A 21,285-nucleotide genomic window follows, 5' to 3' on the forward strand; every position below is an offset into this window, starting at 1 on the left:
CTATTCAAAATTTTTACTATGTGCAAGGGAAATACCAGTCTGAAACAGACAAGAGGAAGCTCCGGATCTGTGTCTGGTGGCGTCGAAAGAAACGGACATAAGCACCCAGGAGTGGCCCCTATTTTGGATGTCATTTCAAGTGCAGAATGGTGTCAGTGCTGAGCCACCTACACGCAGGCAGAATACTGTTCATTTGTATACGGATCCAATCTGATGGAGTGTTAATACTCAAAAGCTCTGGACTCTACTTTTTATGGAATCAGCTGCTTCAGCCAGAAGAGTAATCTAGGTACTAGCTGATTTACCATCGACGTTTCTTTTTTCCACGTACTCTTATGGGTGTAACCATAATCATCAGGTGCAACCACTGGACAGAACAGCCCCCCAAAATAACTTTCATTACTAGATTGTAGAGTGGCTTACTGCAAGAGTCCTCCCATCACCTTTTGTGTTTTTTATGTAACGCTCTAAGTGACCAAGGGTATGTCCAGACAGGAGTCCCTTGCTCACTGTGCCAATGGAACTAGACTGAAGAGCTCCAATCAGGACAAAACTGGTTTTTAATTTCTTGTGCTCTGGTTCAGAGGGGACCTGGCTTGACATTTCGGGCATGGCTGTTCCTACTTGAACAGGGCCAAGACTGATTTGCTTATGGCTGGGTCGAATCTGAGGTGGCATGGGGGGCAAAATAACGATTGGTTGGAATGGTACCCGAGCGATTGCCAGTAGTTAGACATATTGCAAGCAACCTCTCCCATCACCTTTTGTGCTTCTGACTGGAATCAGTTTTCATTCAAGACCCTTGGGGATGACTCCTTCTTTGGGACTAGTATGGTACGAGTGCTCCGGGGAATTGACAAAGTTTAAGTCCTAATTTGAAGCACTATTATAGAAAGTACGTTCACTGGACTGTTAAAGAGCTACAGAAGTCCTGGGGAAGGTTCAGAAGTATCAAGGATCCACTGAGTGATAGCAAGAGCTGTTGGAGAATTCGGTTAGAGCCATAAATTGCTGAATCATAGGGGTCCCTAAAGATGAAGGAAGAGCAGATCTCTGCAAATACATGACCACCTGGATAGACATTTCACAGAAGTTTTAACAGAAGGCATAAAGAGATGTTTCCAAATGAAGCCACATTCAACTCCTTTGGGTAAAAAAAGTGCAGGACCTACGATCAAGTTTGATCATGAAGAGCAAAGACATCAAGGACATCAAGGATTTAGACAAAGATGCACAATAAGACTAATATAAACCCTATCTACTTTCTTTCAGACACTTACCAAGTCACAGAGAAGTGGAAGAGAGTTCTCCTACCACTCTGGTATCAATTTTAGGTAAAAGGAGCACAAGTGTGGAAAATCCTGCAGGCGGAGCTCAGTGTGGTGAATGATGATAATAGGTAAGTTTCCTGGAAATTGATGGATGCTCGTAAACCCCTGGACTCGCTCCAATTCCGAAAACACCTTGTTATAGATAGGCTTAAACCTTCTATACAAATGTGAGAGGTTCCTTCCCTCATGATAAGTGGAAAGAACTTTACGGTGGCCTTGTATGAAGGAAGACATCTATATCTGCAATTTAGGGGTATTGTTATGAAAATGATAGACATCATGAGAAGTGATTATTGTGTGGTTCTAGCCACCATTATAACTGTCTTTAGGAGCATGAACCTCAACATCCCTGTCTGCACCTGGACCTTGCATCCTTCCAACCACTCTCCCCCCCCCCATTACACCTGCTTCATTTTACCCCCCTCACATCCCTACCCCTATCTAATTTCTTCCTCTTCCTTGATTCTGGGCTCCCAAATGGACATTCTGAAATTGTGTTGTAGACTCCAGAGCTGGAAGCTGTGGATGTGGGGAGAGTTTCACATGTGCCTAAAGGGGGCTCTGGTGTTTTTAAATGGAGGACTACCTTAGCAGAAAAAGAGGATTAATGAAGATTAATGGACGTTATTGTCGTGATATAGTGTATAATGATGCCCTATCAGCAAATTTAGAAATAACTGATCTCTAACTAGTAACTGTTGGTCTGAAGAAAGTGCAAGCTGTGTTTCTTGCTTTCAAGCTTAACATTTTTTTAAAGAATGAAAGAAAAAAGATTCTATATACTTTGATGCGTGTAGGAATGTACATGCCAAACCTGATGGGGGCCAGAAACACAAGAGAACATAATTCTGAAGAAAGCATCAATGAGGCTTTTGACTCTAGGAACATCTACTCTGCAAACTATTTTGCCTTTAGGATTAAGTGATTTTCCTGAAGGCCTCAGGGAAAGATCCCAGCAAATATCTGATTCTCATTCTAAATATAGAGATTGTATGTAGCCATAATTGGCTTTACGTTGACCTGGCAAAGTTGGCTTCTTTCTGCCGGACATATTTTCTTATTCTGGGTCTAGTATGTACAGAATAACCAAGCATGATTTGAGTCAAAAGTGTCCTCTGTTACACACAGAAGCCAAATCAGTAGTAGCTGTGGTATCAGATGGCTACTAATACTGGTCTCGTGCCACATCACATTGCTGAATCCTAGTCAAATGACTGGCCTCAAAGGTATTCTGGTATTTATATATTTGCTTTGTTATAGTCATTGATATACCTGTTTCCCTCCAGGGAGGGCAGAAATTAGACCTCTCTTTCCAGAGCAGTTGATACAATATTGGATTGTGCAATTGGCTAGTGGGTGACATTAATTACCTAATTTAGAGGCAACTTCAGCAGGTTATCAAACTTATATCGCCACTGCTGTGTAGGAAAGAGTGAGAACTGAATTGTTAAACATATTTGCAGTCATATAGTTGCAAACATACCACACTTTCTGGTACAGAAAGTTGATCCTGACCTAAAAACAAACAAACAAAACAAACACACACATACAAACAGAGGAATCTGAAGGATTTGGATGCAAGTGTACAGACCTCTGAAGATCTCTAGCTCAATTGAAGGACTATTCCCAGATGTGGGCCCTTTGTTCACTGCACCATAGGGCTCAAGCGTTCCCCAAGTGACGAGGACAAAATAAGCCAAACTGGTCTGGGGTTGCTTATGTCCCTTATGGAGCAGGCCAGAAGGCAGTCTGGTATGACCTGTTCACACAAGTAGCAGGGTCAGTACTGATTTGCATAATTTGGTCACTGTCAAGAAAGCATGGTTATAAAAAAGAATGGGCTGGAATATAGCCCCAAGTGATCACTTGTGGCTGAGATGAATTCAAGCACTACATCCATCTCATTGTTTGTTGCAAAACATTAAATGAATTCAGAAATTTCATCCATTACATTGCTGTTTGATGTATAACAGTGAGCTAGAAACTTGATGGCTTTAAACTGCTACTTTCACAGAATGCCAAGTCATTTGGATTCACCCTGACACCAACTTCTCGATCAAGGAAAACAGCTTTCCAAAAGTGACTTCAGAACTGCGTTCCATCCCAGAGAGTCTTGCATCTGGATGTTGGTAAAGCCCTGCTACATAGCCTCCAGATTCCACATTAGCACCCCCATTAAGGCATCCTACACATCGTAGCATGTCTCATCCAGGGCCTGAAGAAATATGATCACATCAACCCCATCATGGTGAAGCTCCATTGGCTCCCCTTGTCAGCTCGCACCATCTTCAAAACCAGCTGCACGATTTACAAAGCCATCATTACCAGAAACCAAGCCTATCTTTCAGAGAAGGTCACCATCTCTGGAGGTTCTCAGCGCAGCCAGGATACTATCAGACTGCAGACTAAAAAGGGTAAAAAACAAAAATAAAACTATGCTGCAGGCCTTTTCCAACAATGCACCCAGGATCTGGAACAAAAACCCTGCATCACTCAGCACCTCCTGCAAAGCTACTCCAATTTAGGAAAGTTAAAGACCCACCTCTTTAAAGACTACTACATAACAAGGCATTATTCATCCGAAACCCAGCTACCTCCCTTAACACTCTGTTGTCTTTGGGCTAGGTTTGCACTATATAAATACCATATGCATACAGAAAAAGGCAGAGAAATTCAGCGAGAACCACAAACATATCTACCATAAGTCTAATCTAAGAATTTGGCTTTTAGTGCTTGTATTATTATTTTTTGTTTTAACATGTCACTAAATTATAGGTATCCCAGTTGTGTTTGAAATTGCGGTTTATGCATTTTTATGTATTTATACATTTAAAAACAACGTAGTCACAACTCAGCAATATAATGCTCTCCTTACCTTATTGCCATCAGCAAAGTACGCCTGCGAAGAAAAAAGAAAGATGGTTACAAGTGAATTTGAAATAGAAATATCCCCTAAAAGGTTCACTCTTCTTCGATGCCCTCTTTGTTGAACAATACTGAAGAACAAGACCACTTACAAATTCCAGATTTATGGTCACCCGACCCAACTGTTTTTTAAAAGTATGGTATGTTACAGTATTTCACGGTATTACCACCAGACACAGCATGGATAGGCAGATGAGCCTAGGAAGGCTCTCACTTGATTATACGTTTTAAGAAGTCCACACTCTTCAATGGACCCTATCCAGACCGGCAGAAATGGGTTCATCCCAACTTGATTCCACAGGAAGAAAACAGAACAATGAAATATCTGGTGTTTACTGGCCCTGATAGTGAGGATGGTTCTCTGTAGCATCTGAAACACTTTCCTGATGTGTGCTAAATGGATCCCTCAGCTGGAGAACAGCAAGTTCATCAACATAAGTGGTCAGTGAAATCATCCAGACCAGCCACGCCCATGTTCACAAGCCACTGGAAAGTACAGGGTCTTACTTCAACCCAAATAGCATCACTGTGAACTGAAAGTGGCTCTCAAACGTCGAACATTCGAACATCTACTGGATAATTTCTGTCAGGACTAGCGGCCAATAGCCATAAGTCAAATCAAAGGTACATGACAATGCTGCAGCCCTCAGATTGTATACAAGCTAATCAGCTCTGGGTAGAGGGTCAGTGCCTACCTTAGTGACAGTCATAAAACCTCTGCAACCAACACAGAATCCAGGTAGTGGTCTACAGATCCAGGTTTACTACAGAGCTCAACCAAACCATGGTTCAACATATGAACTGCTTTGCTTTGAAGTAAACTATGAAACTCTAAATATTGTTCTGTATAGCCAAATGCAGAAATTTACTATTTTTAGCGCCGTGGCTCCCTGCAAGCACTGAAAATGTGAGCACTGTTTAATTTTCACGCCTTTAGCTTAATTTTCATGCCCTAAAATGTTTTAGCGCTGAAAGATGATTAGAGTTCATAACAAAAATCCTTTCTGTTGACGTCGTCAACCCTGTTAATGTAAACCAGTGGGGTGTATCCCCTAGGTTTCAGACCCAAAAAGGGGCAAGCGCGTGATTTTCCATGCACAACATGTAATTTCCAGTACCTTAAACTTTTTGCAAATCTTACTTTTGCGGTTTGTCATTGCTTCGATATCTGTACTCTTCTGTGTTGGAGGATGTTCCTCCAAAACAAATCTCTTCTTAGATACTGCAAACTCACCCTAGCATCAGGCTTCACGTTGTGCTAAAAAGGGTTTTTTGTGCGAGTGCAGCTGATGGCCTCATTAATGTGCAATTCTTCAGAATTTTGGGTTGCCTGAATATTAGTAAATCTAGACCAAACTGTGCCTAGACCCACCAGCTTGTCAATTCTGTGTGAACAGACCACTGAACTGCTGCAACACTGCCTCCGCTGCGCTGATAGGACACAGGAATAAAGGTTGTCTTTCACGGAGTCATATTTCTGACTTCAATGCGGGATGACAAGTAGGGGATCAAATTTGTCTTCCTCAACTGCCATTTTTGTTAATTCACTTAATCTTTGCTTACACCAGATTATTAAACTATACTTACTTCAGCCACAAAGACATTTAGTAAGATGTCTGAGGCTGGTTGTGGACTTTTTACTTTCTAGAAAAATCATATTTTGTTATGATTTTATCGATTCTCCGATTCATAATAACGTTTAAGTATAACAGCTATTTTGGAATGAAATGTAGCTCCCACTACTGCAGTCTTACACATCATCGAAGAAGTGTAGGATGCTAAACATTATTATGCAAATAACGAGGTCTTCAAAAACTTACTACAAATGCATCTGTATGTTCATCTGGTTCAATTTCCACATCATCTTGCACTTGCTCAATGGTCAACTCTTCAAGAGGCTGGGGCTGAAAATAAAAAAAAGGTTATTATATGGCACGAGATAAAAGAAAAAAAAGGCTGATATACACTTTTCATTGTCAATACTTAAGGATTGATGGAATGCTATTCCACTTTTTGGGGAAAATCTAGAGAAGAGAACGTCAATTCTGGGTTTCTAAAAAATAAAATGACAACACTTTGTTACTTATTATCATAAACAGATTAAAAGTAAAGAATGTATGCTATTGAACCACGCCAATAACTGGGTGAGGAACCCTGAAATTACAACATGTGAAACATCTTGTATGCTAATGAAAGAAATGTTGCTATAACAATACAACAGTGAGACAGATACTCCCACTCTTTAAATTTATAGCTGATGCTGTTCTAGAGGGAAATACAAAGGTGCTACTGGGATATAACTACACTGTCTCCTAAAATATAATATGTCTACACCTGTGTATAGAATGTCAAGTCATACAGAGAAATAGGTGGGGCAATTGTTAATGCATTAAAGGGGCACTCTTATGAAGAGGAGAAAAACTGTTCTCTTTACCTAGTCCCGCTTCACTAAAAATCACAAACAATAGACATCCTAGAATGCCGCTTTGTTTGATAATGTCTGCTTGAACTTTGAGGTTTACAAAATAACCAGAACCGATAATATAAATCTGGTCCAACTATTTTTTGCCTCAAATTTGCCTTTATTTAATTTGGACATTGTTGTTGAACCTGTAAATGTCAAATATGGTCCTTACAAAAGTTGCAATTTTTCACTTCAACATTAAGGAATGAGTCCATATGAGGTAAATTATAAGTGGCATAAGCTAACATACTCAATATGGTTGTGTTTTAAAAAAAAAAATCTAGGATCTAACTGAACAATTTAAATTTGTTTCTGGGAAAAACGTGCATTTTAAAACAAAGATTCATAATAGAGGTATCTCACTCCTGACTTACAGTGTAACGCAAGCCCAGAAACAATTGAAATGTAATTGCTTCCTGAGGTGCACAAGCTAGAGAGAAGCACAATGATTCAAGCTCCTCAATGTGTATCAGGAGTTCAGACTGCCCTACTTGCTTTCAAATTACTGTAAATTGGCGAACTATTGATTTTTATTCTGCTGTTAAGTGGAAAGCATGTGAACCCATACGGTAGAACAAGTTATCACATTCCAATTGTATGGCTATAATTTATCAAAAACATTACATTTTTAGAGCATACTCAAACATATTACCCATTATATTTAAATGTCTTGAAGCTAATTATTATCCTCAACCTAGCCATGAGAATGATAGTTGGTTTACTTGTTATTATAAAGGTTTTAATGTCTATAGGACAGCAGTTCTGTACTTAGATTACACTGAGAACTCATGTAGCATGATAAGCAAAGCTTGTCATTCTATAAAATAATATTTCTGTCCAAATCACTCAATATGCTCTTCCAGATTTTCAGTGTCAGCCCTTTCAAGGTCTTGTATATTAAGATATGCAAAGCAATCATTTTGATCCAATCTCAATTTGTTTTTCCTGGTGAAGAAATGAGCATTGGCTAGAGGATGCATTGGGGAGAGGATGTGGTCTAACTGCTAGGGTGGTCGACCTCAAATCTGGGGAACCGAGTTCGAGTCTCGGCAACAACGCTCAACAACCTGGGATTCTGGGCAAATCATTTAATCTCCCTGCGCCTAACAAAAAAATGAATGTGTCCTTGTGTAACGCAACTGGTGCTCATGTAAAGCGCTGTGATACCGTTGGGTCAAGTTGGAGTTATATAAAACTCCGGAGGAAGAAATGGATTGTAGTTAACCCCATTTTGTCCCGAGCCATAACAGTTGTCTTGAATCCAACTGCAATCCACAGAAATACACCTCTTCAGAAATATAATTTCAGGTGCTTTGCTTATGAATGTATTTGATTTATGTTATTTGAAGAATATTTTAAGTATCCATAAACCATGAATTGTATGACTGCATGAACACTTCACCGTATACAGTGCATTATTGGAGCTAGATGTTTCATAATGTTTCAACCTTATTGCCATGCATCTATATTCACATCTATATTAGCTCACTAGAATTGCTATAGTATGTAAACATACAAAAACACACAATAGTCTTTCTGTAATGGTTTAACAGTTTTTCTGTTCTCCCCCCAAAAATTCCTTTATGCGTCTGCACCAACATAAGAACATAACAGATAAATGTTGGTTATTTTGATGTACCAGGTGTATCAGATTCAAAATTCTATGAGATTTTCAGAATTATCTCTGAATTAAAAACCTTTGCAGCCTGTTCAAATGAAAAAAATGGTTCCACCCAAAAGCTCTGTGATGCTTTGTCCTCTGACTTCAAAGGAACGCCAGAGAGCTACAAATATGTCTCACCTCAAAAGTACCAAGAAGCAAAACACGTTTTCAAGTGAGAAAGGTTACTTGGTGTCTTCTCTGACTTATCAGATTAAACATTTGAAGAATTGGAATAACATATCAAAATGTTTCAATCACCTTGCGGCCATGGTGTGAGGAGGGTACCCCATGATGAAGCATGTCACCTTGGGGGTGAGTGAGGGTTCTAGTCCTTACAAAGGTCTCTCCTCACCATTTATAAGACATACAACCTCTTGCCCCTCTTATTATATCAATATTACTTTTTGGAATCCCTCCTCTATGGTTTTACCTTCATGACATAATTATGTCTTTCAATAACGTTTTGAGAACGTACTGTTAGTGAGATGCAAGTAAGAGATCAACCCTGGAGAAACACACCATCTAACAGACTCAACGAAAAGCCTAGGAATCATCATAGGTGCAGACTTTACTCTGGAACCATAAATATATACAGTAGTGAAAACACCCACAAATGTGCTCAGAATATTAAGCTGGACATTCCCATCCCTTGCTACAGCCATGTTTGTAGAAATTTGCCTGGACTATGCAAACTGACTACACCTAGGAGCCTCATATCTCTCATAAACCATGATGGGCATCAGACCGAGCGGTAAAGATACTTTTATACTTGAAATCCTGAGCCCACATCACCCCAACTCTAGTGAAGGCTCCCAATGTCTTGCTTGACTGCTTTAAATACATTGTGAATAACGGATAGAGTACTGGAAAGACTAGAGTCAACATTCCAAGTCAGCAAACTAAGGAACTCCTTAATAAACCTACAAAAAATGAGATCTAGAATGTCTCTTACATACCCTTTAAGCATAAGCACACCTTCCAAGAGTGACATAACCAAACTATACGTCAGGACATCATGCATCTCATCCCACTCTCCCCACATAGGTCATGGGATATCCACACACCTCTCCAACCATGCCGGTTTGCTTGCCATTAATCTGGACAGCAAAGAGGACCATGATGGCATGCTTTCCAAATGTGAGTTCAACAAGCAAAACATAGCAAGCTGTCATGCATTTGTAGTGGAAGGACTTCTGAAAACAATAAAAAAGTGTTCTAAACTGTTAATTTTAGGGCACCAGCTGAAATCGTGCATGTAGTAATAATGGGAAATATATGGCAGTGTGTAGGAAAATGTCAACCATGAACAGGCAGCCTTTTGTTGTGCTAACACATGAAAATAAACTATTTGCTAATTGTTCAAGGGCGAAGCTGCAAAAGTCTGCATGACCCTTAAACCCCTTAGCTATAATACAGCGAGGTAACAAAAATTAAAAAAGCATTCTACTGCATTCAGGGATGTTCTTTCTTTCACACAACATGAATTTCTCCATAGTGGTACTAAGACGCACACAGATGAACTAAAAAACATAACTTGACATCACCCAGACTATTTATGAAGAGAATACAATCTACCTTTTCTTCCATTTCATAGTCCACTCCGAATATAGGGCTTGCTGAATATACTCTGTGGAGTGAATTTATTTCTTTGATAGCCTCTTGAAGTTTTTCCACTGGATCTATTTTAAAACCAAGTACATAGCCACCGCTCTGTAAAACAAAAACTTTTATTGGAGTTATAGGAGACATGAGTATTCTCCAAGTAATACAGACTCAAATCTGTTTAGTTTTTTCACTCTATGCATTAAAGTCCAACAATTTACTAGGAAATCAAAAATATACCTGTGATGTTTTGTGTCCTCACACAAACTGTTTTGCTTCTGTTAAAAACTGCAATATATTGAAGGAAAAAAATCCATGTACATGTTTCACCAACAGCTAAATCATTCTTTTTTTATATTTTACCTAATGGTGCTTGCAATAATTTGTAACAACTTATTTAAGTCTACACAGAGGTTATGGGAAACATTCTTGTATAGTGCACACTCACACCCTAATAGTCTTCATGGAACTGAGAGATTCAAAGGTCACTTCTAGAGTTAGCCACTGTACTAAGAATGGTATTTACAGTAAGGCCATGTGTTGATACACTTTTGAGCAACCAAGAGATTTTCCAAAAAAAGGAGGGAGAGAATTCCAGAGGATGGGAGACAATACCGAAAAGCAAATATCCCCCAATCTCTGGAAAATGTTGGATATAAACAAGAGGACAAGGTCGCTGGAGCAAAGAGAGCGCTATGGAAGTTCTAATTTTATGGCAAGACCGGAGGCATTTCTCCTCTAATGCCACCACACAGCAGCTCCTTTAACAAATTAGAACACAAAAACTTGGAATTCTAAAACAATAAACCACAGAAAACTCCTTACTCTTTCTTCTTTTTTGCTGCTCCAAGAACAGATAAGTATTCAAAGCGGCTCTACAATTAATGTTGATTGATGTGAGGAAGTAGGAGAGTGGATGATCGTTTATGTTTGCATATATGTTAAATAAATCGGTGCTTACTTGAAATTGAGAGGAAAAAGAGACATTTATTTTTAAATCGTTAATGTTTAAGTGTTATTAATTTTAGTTGTATCGTTAAACTAAGGTAATGAGAGAATCCTTTTTCATGAAACTCCCAATTCCAAAAAATTTTTAGGGGCTAAGGTAGGAATTTTATTAACTTTGACGCTTACTGGCTTTTTAATAATAAGAACAGCAGTTGGTAAAGGAGCAGTGCACGCTGCTTGCGTGTTGTCCCGGTGAGCGGAGGCTCAAGGAGAGTCGACGTGGTATTTCAGGAGTGCAGCTCGCATGCTGTCGGAGCGGAGGCTCGTGGGGAGTAAGCAAGCGATTTCAGGCACGTAGGTCACGTGTTGTCCTGGGGAATAGGAAAGGTTTTTTAGGCATGTGTTGATTGTGTGTAGCCAGACGCAATCAAGGAAGGAGGAGTCATGACGAGTGTCAGTGGGTGAAGCTTGTAATTTGTGTGAAAATTAATGAAGGACTGTTTTTTTTTTTTTAAAGCGTGGGAGCTATTTTAGATGTTTGGGATGGTTTTCCATTTTATTAGTACGTTTTAGATTTGACAGGCAGTTATTCAAAGGAGTGGCAGTTTGAGGTGACCGGAATTTCTATAAGGAAAGAGATTGAAAGGACAGATTTTTCATTAGAGGTTAAAGAAAAGATTTTAAGGTATACTTCATTATGAGTAAACCTAGTAGCTTGGGCAGTTTAGAGAGTAGTAATATGGAAGAGAGAATATTTAATATGTTGAATACATTTTTAAATTATTTCAATAGTAAGATGGAGAAGAAATTAGACGATTTCATTAAGTCTAAGGGTTTGTCTACACTAGAGGAAATGTTTTATTCTGCAGGGGAGGATCCTGCAGTGGAAAGTAGTGGTGAAGTCACTCGCAAAAGAAAACATATTGTTTGAGAAATGTGGCAAAGAAATTTAGGAAAGGAGAATCATCTAAGTCTTATGGTGATTCTAGGAATCATGGTGGTGTCAAGGACACACATGGGGACCAAGGAAAGGGTCCAGATTATTCAGGTAAGAAGATTGTGGGGGGACGGAAACATTCCTCTGTATTGTGTGATGAATCCTGTGGCAGTGCAGAGGTGGAATTAAGTTGTTCCTCTGAATTTGAGTCAGAGGAGGAATGCAGGGGAAATATTAAAAAATCCAGAAACAAGAGAGATGAATTGGAAGAGCAAGAGGCTCTTTTGGATGCTTTGGGTGAATTTATGTTCGAACTTTCCATGATTAAACACTCTTTGTCACCCGAATGGGTACCGGTGGCTCATGGGGCTGAATATATGGAATGTTGATTAAGGAAACAGATTCCAAAAGAGGTCAGACTATGGTTAAGATCTGAATGTCCGAGACCTAGTCTGGCAAATAAAGTGATGGTAACTCTTGAATTGGATGCAAAAATGATTGCATTTATAAGCAAAGGAACTCGGGACCCAAGGAAAGGCTTGGATAAAGGGCTAAAGATGTGTCAGGATCGATTACTGGATATGTCAGGCCCTTTGGCAAACAATTTTGAGATTGTTGAGGAAGCTTATGTTGGAAACAAAGGTTTGGATGTGGAGAAACTACGGCAATGGATTCAAAAGGCAGTATGTTTGCTAGGTAATGCAGATACAGCTTTATCCATTGAACGTAGAAAAAGTATATTGTTGAAAATCGATCTTGCCAGTAATGAAGGGGGACAATCTGCAAATGGTTTGTTATTTGGAGATGAATTCATTAAGGAGATGTCTAAGTTTGTGGGAGTGTTTAGCTCATTGCAGAAATCGGAAAGGGAAATTAAGAAAGTGTTTGACAAACGTGTTTTTGGATGGGCCAGGAGAATGAGAGGTTGGTTCCCCGGACGAGGTCAAGAAATCACTAGGGCATCCTTTAGGCCTAGTTCATATCAGACCTCATACTACGCAGGTGTTTTTTTCCCACAAAGACAAAAGAGTAGAGGAAGAGGTGGACGAGATAATTGACGTTCAAGAAGGTCAGGTAAGGAGGAGGAGCTTAGCGCGCATCCAAGATGGTCGCGTGAGCACAGGGCTCCCCGGACCCTCGCTGCTCCTCGCAACTTATCCTGAAAATATCCTGATTTCTTGGACAGACATTTGAAGGCGAACCTCGACTGAGTCCATAACTCTTTTCAGAATTTGAATCGGACTTGGGCTACCGAAATTATGGCACTTTGAACTTTTGAGGCCCACCTTGAGGCCGTGCCGGGGACTTGGTGATCGGTGGAGCCGAGGCGTAGTTGAACAACAACGGCATTGGGACCTCCTCAGTGGCCGTGTCCACACTTTCGGTTTCGCTTTCGGTTTCTGGCGTGGTCTGATCGAGGGCCTGTTTCGCTCGGCCGGGGACCAACCCAGCCTCCTTCTGTTGCCTTCGCCGCCTTCTCATCACAGCGTACTGGGTCAAGTCGCGCCTCTCTCCGGACCCCACGAGCCAGCTTCTTGGCCGGTTGGTGCCCAACCTGCCGGCGGCCATTTTCACTCGGTCCTGTGGGCCCCTCCGGGGTGCATCTTCCACCATAGCGGGCAGGGGTGAACCCGAAAAGCGGAAGACCAAGACGTCTCTTCGTGGGGGACAGTTCCAGACAAATGTTATGGACCGCTATACTCAAGCCAAGGGATCCCCCGGGCCTTCCAGCAGTACCCCGGAGGATGCCAGAGAAGACCTGTCTGCCCCTGTTGACTTGTCCCTGCAGGACATTATGGGCGCCATCACCGGTATGAAGGAGACCATCGGCCAGCAGTATGAGGCCCTGGCTCGTAAAATTGACACGGTCGCCATCGACGTCACTCTAATCAGGGCTGACCTGTCCAAAACTAATGAGAAGGTGAAGTCATTGGATTTGAAGACCTCCAGCCTCACGGCCGATGTGTCGGGACTTTTAACAGACCTTGGCGCTCTGAAATCGGCCAACGACTTGATGTCTCATCGGCTGGACGATTTTGAGAACCGGGCAAGACGCAACAACATCCGCGTCATAGGTGTTCCGGAGAATTCCGAGACCCGTTCTGTTGACCTCCTGGTTGAGGATCTTATCCTCACTCATCTCGCCCCTTCTGGACTCAGCAAGTTCTTCGCTGTGGAGCGTGCACATCGTGTTCCGGGCGGCAAGCCCAAGCCTGGCGCTCCCCCGAGGCCTATCATTGCCAAACTCTTTCATTTCAGGGACCGTGATGCGATCTTGCAGGCCTCGAGGGTGCACGGCCCGGTGAAATTTGAAAACTCCTCTGTCAATTTTTTCCCGGACTTCACTCAACTCGTGCAGAGACAGAGGATGGGCTTTCAGGGGGTTAAGCGACATCTTCGGGACCTAGGCTTGAAGTATGCTATGCTTTTCCCTACCAGGCTTTGAGTGGAACATGAGGAACGGACCTTCTTTTTTGAACGACCGGACAATGTGAGTGACTGGTTGGATTCCCTGCCTGGCCGGGGCGATTGAGCAGGGCACCCTGGCGGGGCCGAAGGTGGTGAGCCTCCACAGAAGTTATCTCTCAGTCCCTAACCTTGATAATCGGACATTGCTCAGTTGGGGTTCAACCTTTTCTGTATATTTTGTCTTATAGTAGTTCGTGTCTGGGTGGCGGGTGGAGACGGGCCTCTCTCCTCCTCCGGGGTCTTTTTGTAGAATGGGATTGTTAGGGCGACAGGCACACTGCATTTTGGGGTGGTTTTGTGGTTTGCAGGGGTGCAGGGAGGGGGGAGTTGTAATGGGTTTTGGTTGGGGGGTTTGCGTTTGTCTTTTTCTTTCTCAAGGCGGCATATTGGTTCTTTCTTTGCTTCTGGTGTCCTGCTCTCTGTGGGGAGACTCCTGCTACTTTTGTGGGGATGGGGGGTAGTGGGTTGAGGTTGATCTCTTGGAACGTCAATGGATTGGGGGATCGTATCAAACGGGGTGTTGTACTGCAATATTTGCGTCGTTTGACTCCTGAGGTCGTACTCCTGCAGGAGACACATTTGGTTGGCAATGTGTGTCATGCTATGAACAGGTGGGGATACCGATTGGTTGCACACTCTGGGTTCACCACTGGTTCCAGAGGGGTTGGTATTCTTGTCCGGTCTTCCCTCCCACTAGAGATTGATAAGGTCATCCTTGACGACAGAGGGCGCTATGCTGCCCTAACTGGGAGGTGGGAGGGCAAGACCCTTTCCTTGGTCACGATATATGTCCCCCCAGGCCTCCAGACCTCTACTTTTTCGGATGTCGGCCGGCTGTTGTTGGAACTCCCCGATAGTCTTCTCCTCATGGGTGGGGACTTTAACACGGTGCTATCCGGCGATCTGGATCGTCACCCCCCAGGGCCCTTCCCGTTTCCCAATCATGGCTTGGTGGGTTCTTGGACACCTTCGGTCTGGTGGATTGCTGGAGGTTAATGCACCCGACGCAATGTCAATACACCTTCCACTCCGGGGCTCATGGGAGTCTCTCTAGGCTTGATTACTTCCTCATGCCCGCGGCCCAGTCCACCCATGTTGGGGAGGTTCGATACTTGGCCCGGGGCATTTCAGACCACTCCCCTGTGTGGCTGCTTTTTGACACAGGGACGCAAGCCGTGGGGCGGATCGCCCCTATTAACCCTTGGCATCTGCGCAACCCCAGGACTCACGATAGCCTCATTAAGTCGCTCGACCACTACTTCCTGGAGAACGAGGGGTCTGTCCTGTCCTCCGTGTCCCTGTGGGAAGCTTTCAAAACTGTTATTCGTGGACAGGCCCTCTCTTTAATAGCTGAGACCAAAAAAGCACGGAATGGGGAGGTTGTGAGGCTGGAGGCTGAAATACTGGAGTTGGAGGCTGAGCTAGACTCGGGTGTCACCCAGGATGGGCTCCACGCCCTTGGCTTGAAGCAGTTCGAATACAAATCCCTTGTTACTGACGCTGCCAAGACACTGTACAGGGAACAGCAAGGTAGACTGTATGATGTGGGGGATAAGGCGGGTAAACTGATTGCTTGGCTCGATAAGAAGGAGAGAGTGAACCGCGTGGTCCCTGTGCTTCAGGATTCTGGTGGTGTGCGTGTGACTGACCCTGGCGAGATTGTGGAGTGTTTTGCTGATTATTTTCGTGTGGTTTACTCCCCGGTGTCCGACAGAGATGAGGTTGACTCTCGTTCCTTGTTGAGGGACGTTGCGCTGCCTTGCCTGTCTGAAGAGGATCGAGAGTGCATGGATGCATCGTTGTCAGCTGACGAGATTGCTATCGCGATTCGTTCCCTCCGTACTGGTAAGGCTATGGGCCCCAACGGACTGCCCATTGAACTGTACAAATTGTGTCCGGATAAAGTCGCGCCTTTTCTCCGTGATATGTTTTTGGAGTCGTGTGAGCTTGGCTCCCTCCCTAGTGACCAGCGGCTGGCCACCATAGTTGTGATTCCCAAGGAGGGTAAGCCTCGTGATCGTTGTGCCTCATACAGGCCCATTTCCCTACTGAATGCTGAACCAAAGATCCTCGCCAAGGTCCTCGCTAATCGCCTACTCGCTGTTATCTGTGACCTGATCCATCCGGATCAATCTGGTTTCATCCCGCACCGGAACACCGCTCTCAACCTGCGGCGTTTGCATGGCGTTCTCGCCAGGGCAGAGTTTCTTTCCGAGCCGGCCATCTTGGCTTCCTTGGACGCCACGATGGCCTTTGATACGATAGAATGGGCATACCTTTGGGCCACTCTGGCGAAGTTCGGTTTCGGGCCGGGATTTATTAGTTGGGTCAGACTTTTATATACGGATCCGCTGGCTCAGGTTGTTGTCAATGGGAGGGTGTCCCAGCCCTTCGCTCTCGGGAGGCGTACTAGGCAGGGGTGTCCGCTGTCCCCCCTGCTCTTTGCTCTTGTTTTAGAACCACTCGCAGCCTGGCTCAGATGGGAACCGTCGATAAGGGGCATTCAGTGGGCCCCTGGCTTTGAGGACCGAGTCTCGTTGTACGCCGACGATATTCTTTTGTACCTCACCTCCCCGCGTGAATCACTTAATGTCCTTTTTGACGTCCTCACTTCTTTCGGGAAAAACTCTGGGCTGATCATCAACTGGTCCAAATTCTGTGTGTATGTTATTTCTGGTGACCTTCCCCCTTGCCGAATAGGTTTCCCATTCAAATTTCGCAATCCGGTTTCAAGTACTTGGGGATCTACGTATCGTTGGACCCGGCGGTCCGCCATGAGCATAATCTCCTTCCTCCTCTCCGGCGACTAAAGTTGGACGTGGCTCGTTGGCGTAGGTTGCCGTTGTCGCCACTCGGTCGAGCGGCACTTTTTAAAATGATGTCCCTGCCCCGATTTCTTTACGCACTCCAGAACTCCTTTGATATTATTCCAGCGGCCTACTTCCGGGAGGTGGAGGGTCTACAGAGGAGACTTATTTGGGACGGTGGCGCTCGTATCGCTCTTGCAAAACTGACTCTCCCCTGGTATGACGGGGGCATCGCGCTCCCGGACATCAGGAGGTACTATTGGGCCTCCCAGCTGTCCGCTGTCAACCATGCTACGTATGCCCCCGGCCCAAATCCGGCTTTCGAGATGGATAAATATCAGTTGCCTGGTGGCAACTTCAATAGAGCGCTCTATTCTCGGACGGCGGGGAGGAACCTAACGGGACCCACTAAGATTGCAGTGCGTGCGTGGAGGGATGCTAGTGTGGCCATGCGTTGGAATGATCGCCCGACACGAGCGACCCCTCTGTTTGCGTCGGGCGTATTGGGTTGCCTCTGGACGACGAAAGGTTTTGAGAACTGGGATATGATTGGTATTAGCAGAGTGGGTGATCTCTGGGTGAAAGGTTCTGTCAAGTCCTTTTCGGCGCTTCAGAGTGAGTATGAGCTGAGTGAGAGGGAGTTCTTCAGGTACGCACAGGTTCGCCACGCTTTGCTGTCGGTTTTCAAGGCCGGTACCACGATCCCCGTAGCTTCACCACTCGAGGACCGTATACTTGATGGTCATCTGCCCGATAGTACGATTTCTTTGATTTGTAAGAAGTTAATCAACAGTAGGGCGGACCTCCTGGGGCATCTTCGGGAGGCCTGGACCGGAGACGGGTTGGAGTTGGATGACGAGGACTGGCAGTCTGCGGTGTCTTCCCCGAAAGAGGTCGCCATTCCTGCCCGTCTCCGTCTTGTCCAGCTTAAAATTCTTCACCGTGTGTATGTGACGGGTCCTCGTTTGGTTGCGATGGGTTTTTCTTTGGATGGGCTGTGTAAGCGCGGCTGTGGTATGCGTGCCACCTTCCTTCATATCCTTTGGGAGTGTCACGAGGTTGCGGCTTATTGGCGCCGTGTGCATGTCGTGATGGAGTGAGTTACTGGGGTTGCTCTGTTGCCTGAGGCTCGTCGATGTTTGCTGAATGAATGGGAGCCGAATGATTACAACGTTGCCCAGGCCCAGTGGGCGGCACTTGGGAACATGATCGCAAAGAGGGATATCGCGCAGCTTTGGAGCTCCCGACGGCCTCCCACCGTGTCAGTGTGGAAGGAGAACATGGACTGGTGTATGTTCAGGGAGAAGACGGTATATCTGGTGCGGGGCAAGCCTGGGGCGTGGGGTAGAATTTGGGGTCAGTGGAACGCCTACCGAGGAAACATTTGTACGCCCCCTTTTGAAGATACTTCTGATATTTCCCTGTCCCCCTGATCCTGGGGTTCCCTGAGTACTGTACTCTTTACGCTGATTGTTCTGGCCTTCCCGCTGCCTCCACCCCTCCCCCGCTCATCTTTATTGACCTCCTGATTCTTTACCTGGTGGGGCGGGGTCCCCCCGTCGGCGCTTGACACCATTTAGATTGTTTCTCGCCTTGAGTTTTGTTTTTCTTTTTTGTTCGTTTTCTTTTTTCAAAATTTAAAATGTCAGTATTCTGCCTAATTTCTGCGTTGCCGAGCATAATTTTGTAATCCTGCTGCGCCTCTGGGGATCAGCCGCTGCTTTGTGACGTTTCGTAATTGGCATGCATGTGCTAGCGGCCGGCCCTGGTGGTTGTAGGCCCACGTTTGTACTATTGCTTTCAGCACAATAAAGTTTTTCAAAAAAAGACGGTCAGGTAAGAGAAGACCCTTTTGTTACCCTCCAAAAGTTGGGCGGCAGACTTGCCCAATTTCATGGGAACTGGATGCGGGTGACACTTTTTTTAAAATGAAAGGGATACATTTGGTGAGAGACATACTTCAAATGGGGGATTGGAGGACTCGTCTGAATTTGAAAGATGCTTATGTCACTATCCCAGTTTGTGGGCCTCATCAGAAATATCTGTAGTTCAGATGGGGAGGGAAGATGTGGAAGTTCACTTGTCTCCCTTTCGAACTTTCATCTGCCGTGTGGTGTTTCACCAAGGTGCTTTGTCCAGTGGCGGCTTATTTGAGGGAGAGAGGGCTCAGGTTGACCATTTATTTAGACAACATTTTGTTGATGGACCAAAACAGATTGAATTGGATGGAAAACATAAGGTTTGCAGTGGCTCTGATAGAGAGTCTAGGATTTGTGGTAAATATGACGAAATCATGTCTTGTTCCAGGCCAGGTGACTCAGTTTCTGGGGTTCATGGGAGATACAGAGGTTGGTCAGCTGTTGCTTCCAAAAGAGAAATTAAAACGAATAAGGAAGGGGATTTGGAGAATTTTAGATGCAGGCAAACTTTCATTGAGGAATTTAGCAAGGATAATAGGATTGCTTTCCTCAACAATTCAGGCCATTTTTCAAGGACCTTTGAATTTTCGGGCACTCCAGAGATTAAAAGCACAGCATTTGAGGAATGGAAAGAAAGTTTCGGAATATATAGTTATTTCAGAGGAGTGCAGGGAGAAGTTGGTTTGGTGGTTAAAGAACCTGGAATCTTGGAATGAGAAAGCCATATTTGGGGAGTGTCCAGAGTTGGTGATAGAATCAGACGCATGTTTGGAAGGAAGGGGGTCAAGATGTGGTTCAGTGACAACAGGTGGAATATGGTTGGAGGAGGAAAGGAAGCTGCATATAAATTGTTTGGAGTTGTTAGCAGGGTTTTTGCAATAAAGAGCTTTACAAAGGACAAAGCGAAGTGCTCAGTTCTTCTGAAAATGTGAACAAGTTGGGAGGACCAAAGTCAAAGGACCTTGCAATTCTAGCAAAGGTTTTCTGGGATTATCGTATTCAGCAGGAGATTTTTGTACAGGCAGAACATATTCCGGGATTGAAGAATATAGAGGCGGATTGGTGTTGAAGAAATTACAGGGATTCAAGCGATTGGAAATTTGACAGTCAGGTCTTTCAGGCTTTGATGTTAGTCAGGGGTCCTAGTGATGTGGATCTTTTTGCGAACAGATTAAATGCACAGCTACCAAGGTTTTACAGTTGGTGTCCGGATCCAGAAGCTCTGGGGTTGGATGTATTTCAATAGAATTGGAGGGGTCTTAGACCTTATGCTTTTTCCCTGTTTTCAATGATCACTCGGTTGACAGGAGTTTTGAGGAAGTTGAAAGGAACCTTAGTTTTGGTTATTCCTCTTTGGAGATCTCAGGTTTGGTATCCAGTTTTGCTGGAAACGTCAATAGATTTTCCAATTTTATTTCCTGTGTTCCAGGATATCTTAATGAATACTTGGGCAGAGAGGCAGGAATTGGTGACATCAGGTCAACTGAGATTGGTGGCTTGGAGAATTTCAGGCGAGTATGAGAAGTGCCTGGTCTTTCACAGGTGGCTTCAAGTCTCATTAAGGACTCCTGGGCACCAGTTACTAGGAAAATGTACAGACTGGCATGGCAGAAATGGGTATGCTGGTGTGTGGAGAGGAGTTTTGATACCGTTTCAGTTGATGTAGTTGAAGTAGTAAATAAACTATTTGTCTTGTCTCTTTGAAAAGGGTCTGTCTTACAGGACCATTAATGGATATTGGTCTGCTATAGCGGCATGTTGTGTGGCGGTTAATGGGGTTTTGGTCGGACAAGATATGTTGGTAAGAAGAGTACAGAATTTGAACACCTACAGTAACTAGGTATAATTCGGTTTGGGACGTGTCTAGGGTTTTGCATTATCTAGATGGGTTAGAAAGTTATGAATATTTGAGTCTCAAAATCTTGTTGTTAAAGGTGACAATGCTGTTGTGTTTGATTTCTTTTAGGAGTGTATCGGATGCAAGGGCTTTGGATGTGACAAGTAGGATTTTTACACCAGAGGGTGTTTGTTTCCATTTCACTAGGAGAACAAAAACAAATTCTAATACTATTTTGTATCCTTTTTTTGATGAGAAAGTGAATTTGTGTGTAGTTTGTGGTGTGAAGGAATATGAGAAGAGGACAGCTTTCTTGAGGGCTGATGGTGAAAAGCAGATGCTTATTTAATTTGAAAGTCCACGTAAAGCGGTCTCTTCACGTA

At 43.8% G+C, this 21,285-nt stretch overlaps 1 protein-coding gene across 1 annotated transcript in view; it reads right to left on the bottom strand.

Annotated features, from left to right (window-relative positions):
* BBS5 (Bardet-Biedl syndrome 5) overlaps positions 1–21,285 on the bottom strand; it is a 218,686-nt gene that overhangs the window by 32,142 nt on the left and 165,259 nt on the right. Inside the window, exons 9-11 of the mRNA XM_085645358.1 lie at positions 9,959–10,093; positions 6,077–6,160; positions 4,207–4,230 (exon numbers count right to left, since the gene is read on the bottom strand). Of these exons, the coding sequence (XP_085501484.1) occupies positions 4,207–4,230; positions 6,077–6,160; positions 9,959–10,093 (243 nt within the window). The remainder of the gene's footprint in view (positions 1–4,206; positions 4,231–6,076; positions 6,161–9,958; positions 10,094–21,285) is intronic.

The sequence above is a fragment of the Triturus cristatus genome, chromosome 3_1 (assembly GCF_964204655.1).
Source record: "Triturus cristatus chromosome 3_1, aTriCri1.1, whole genome shotgun sequence".
NCBI lineage: Eukaryota > Metazoa > Chordata > Amphibia > Caudata > Salamandridae > Triturus > Triturus cristatus.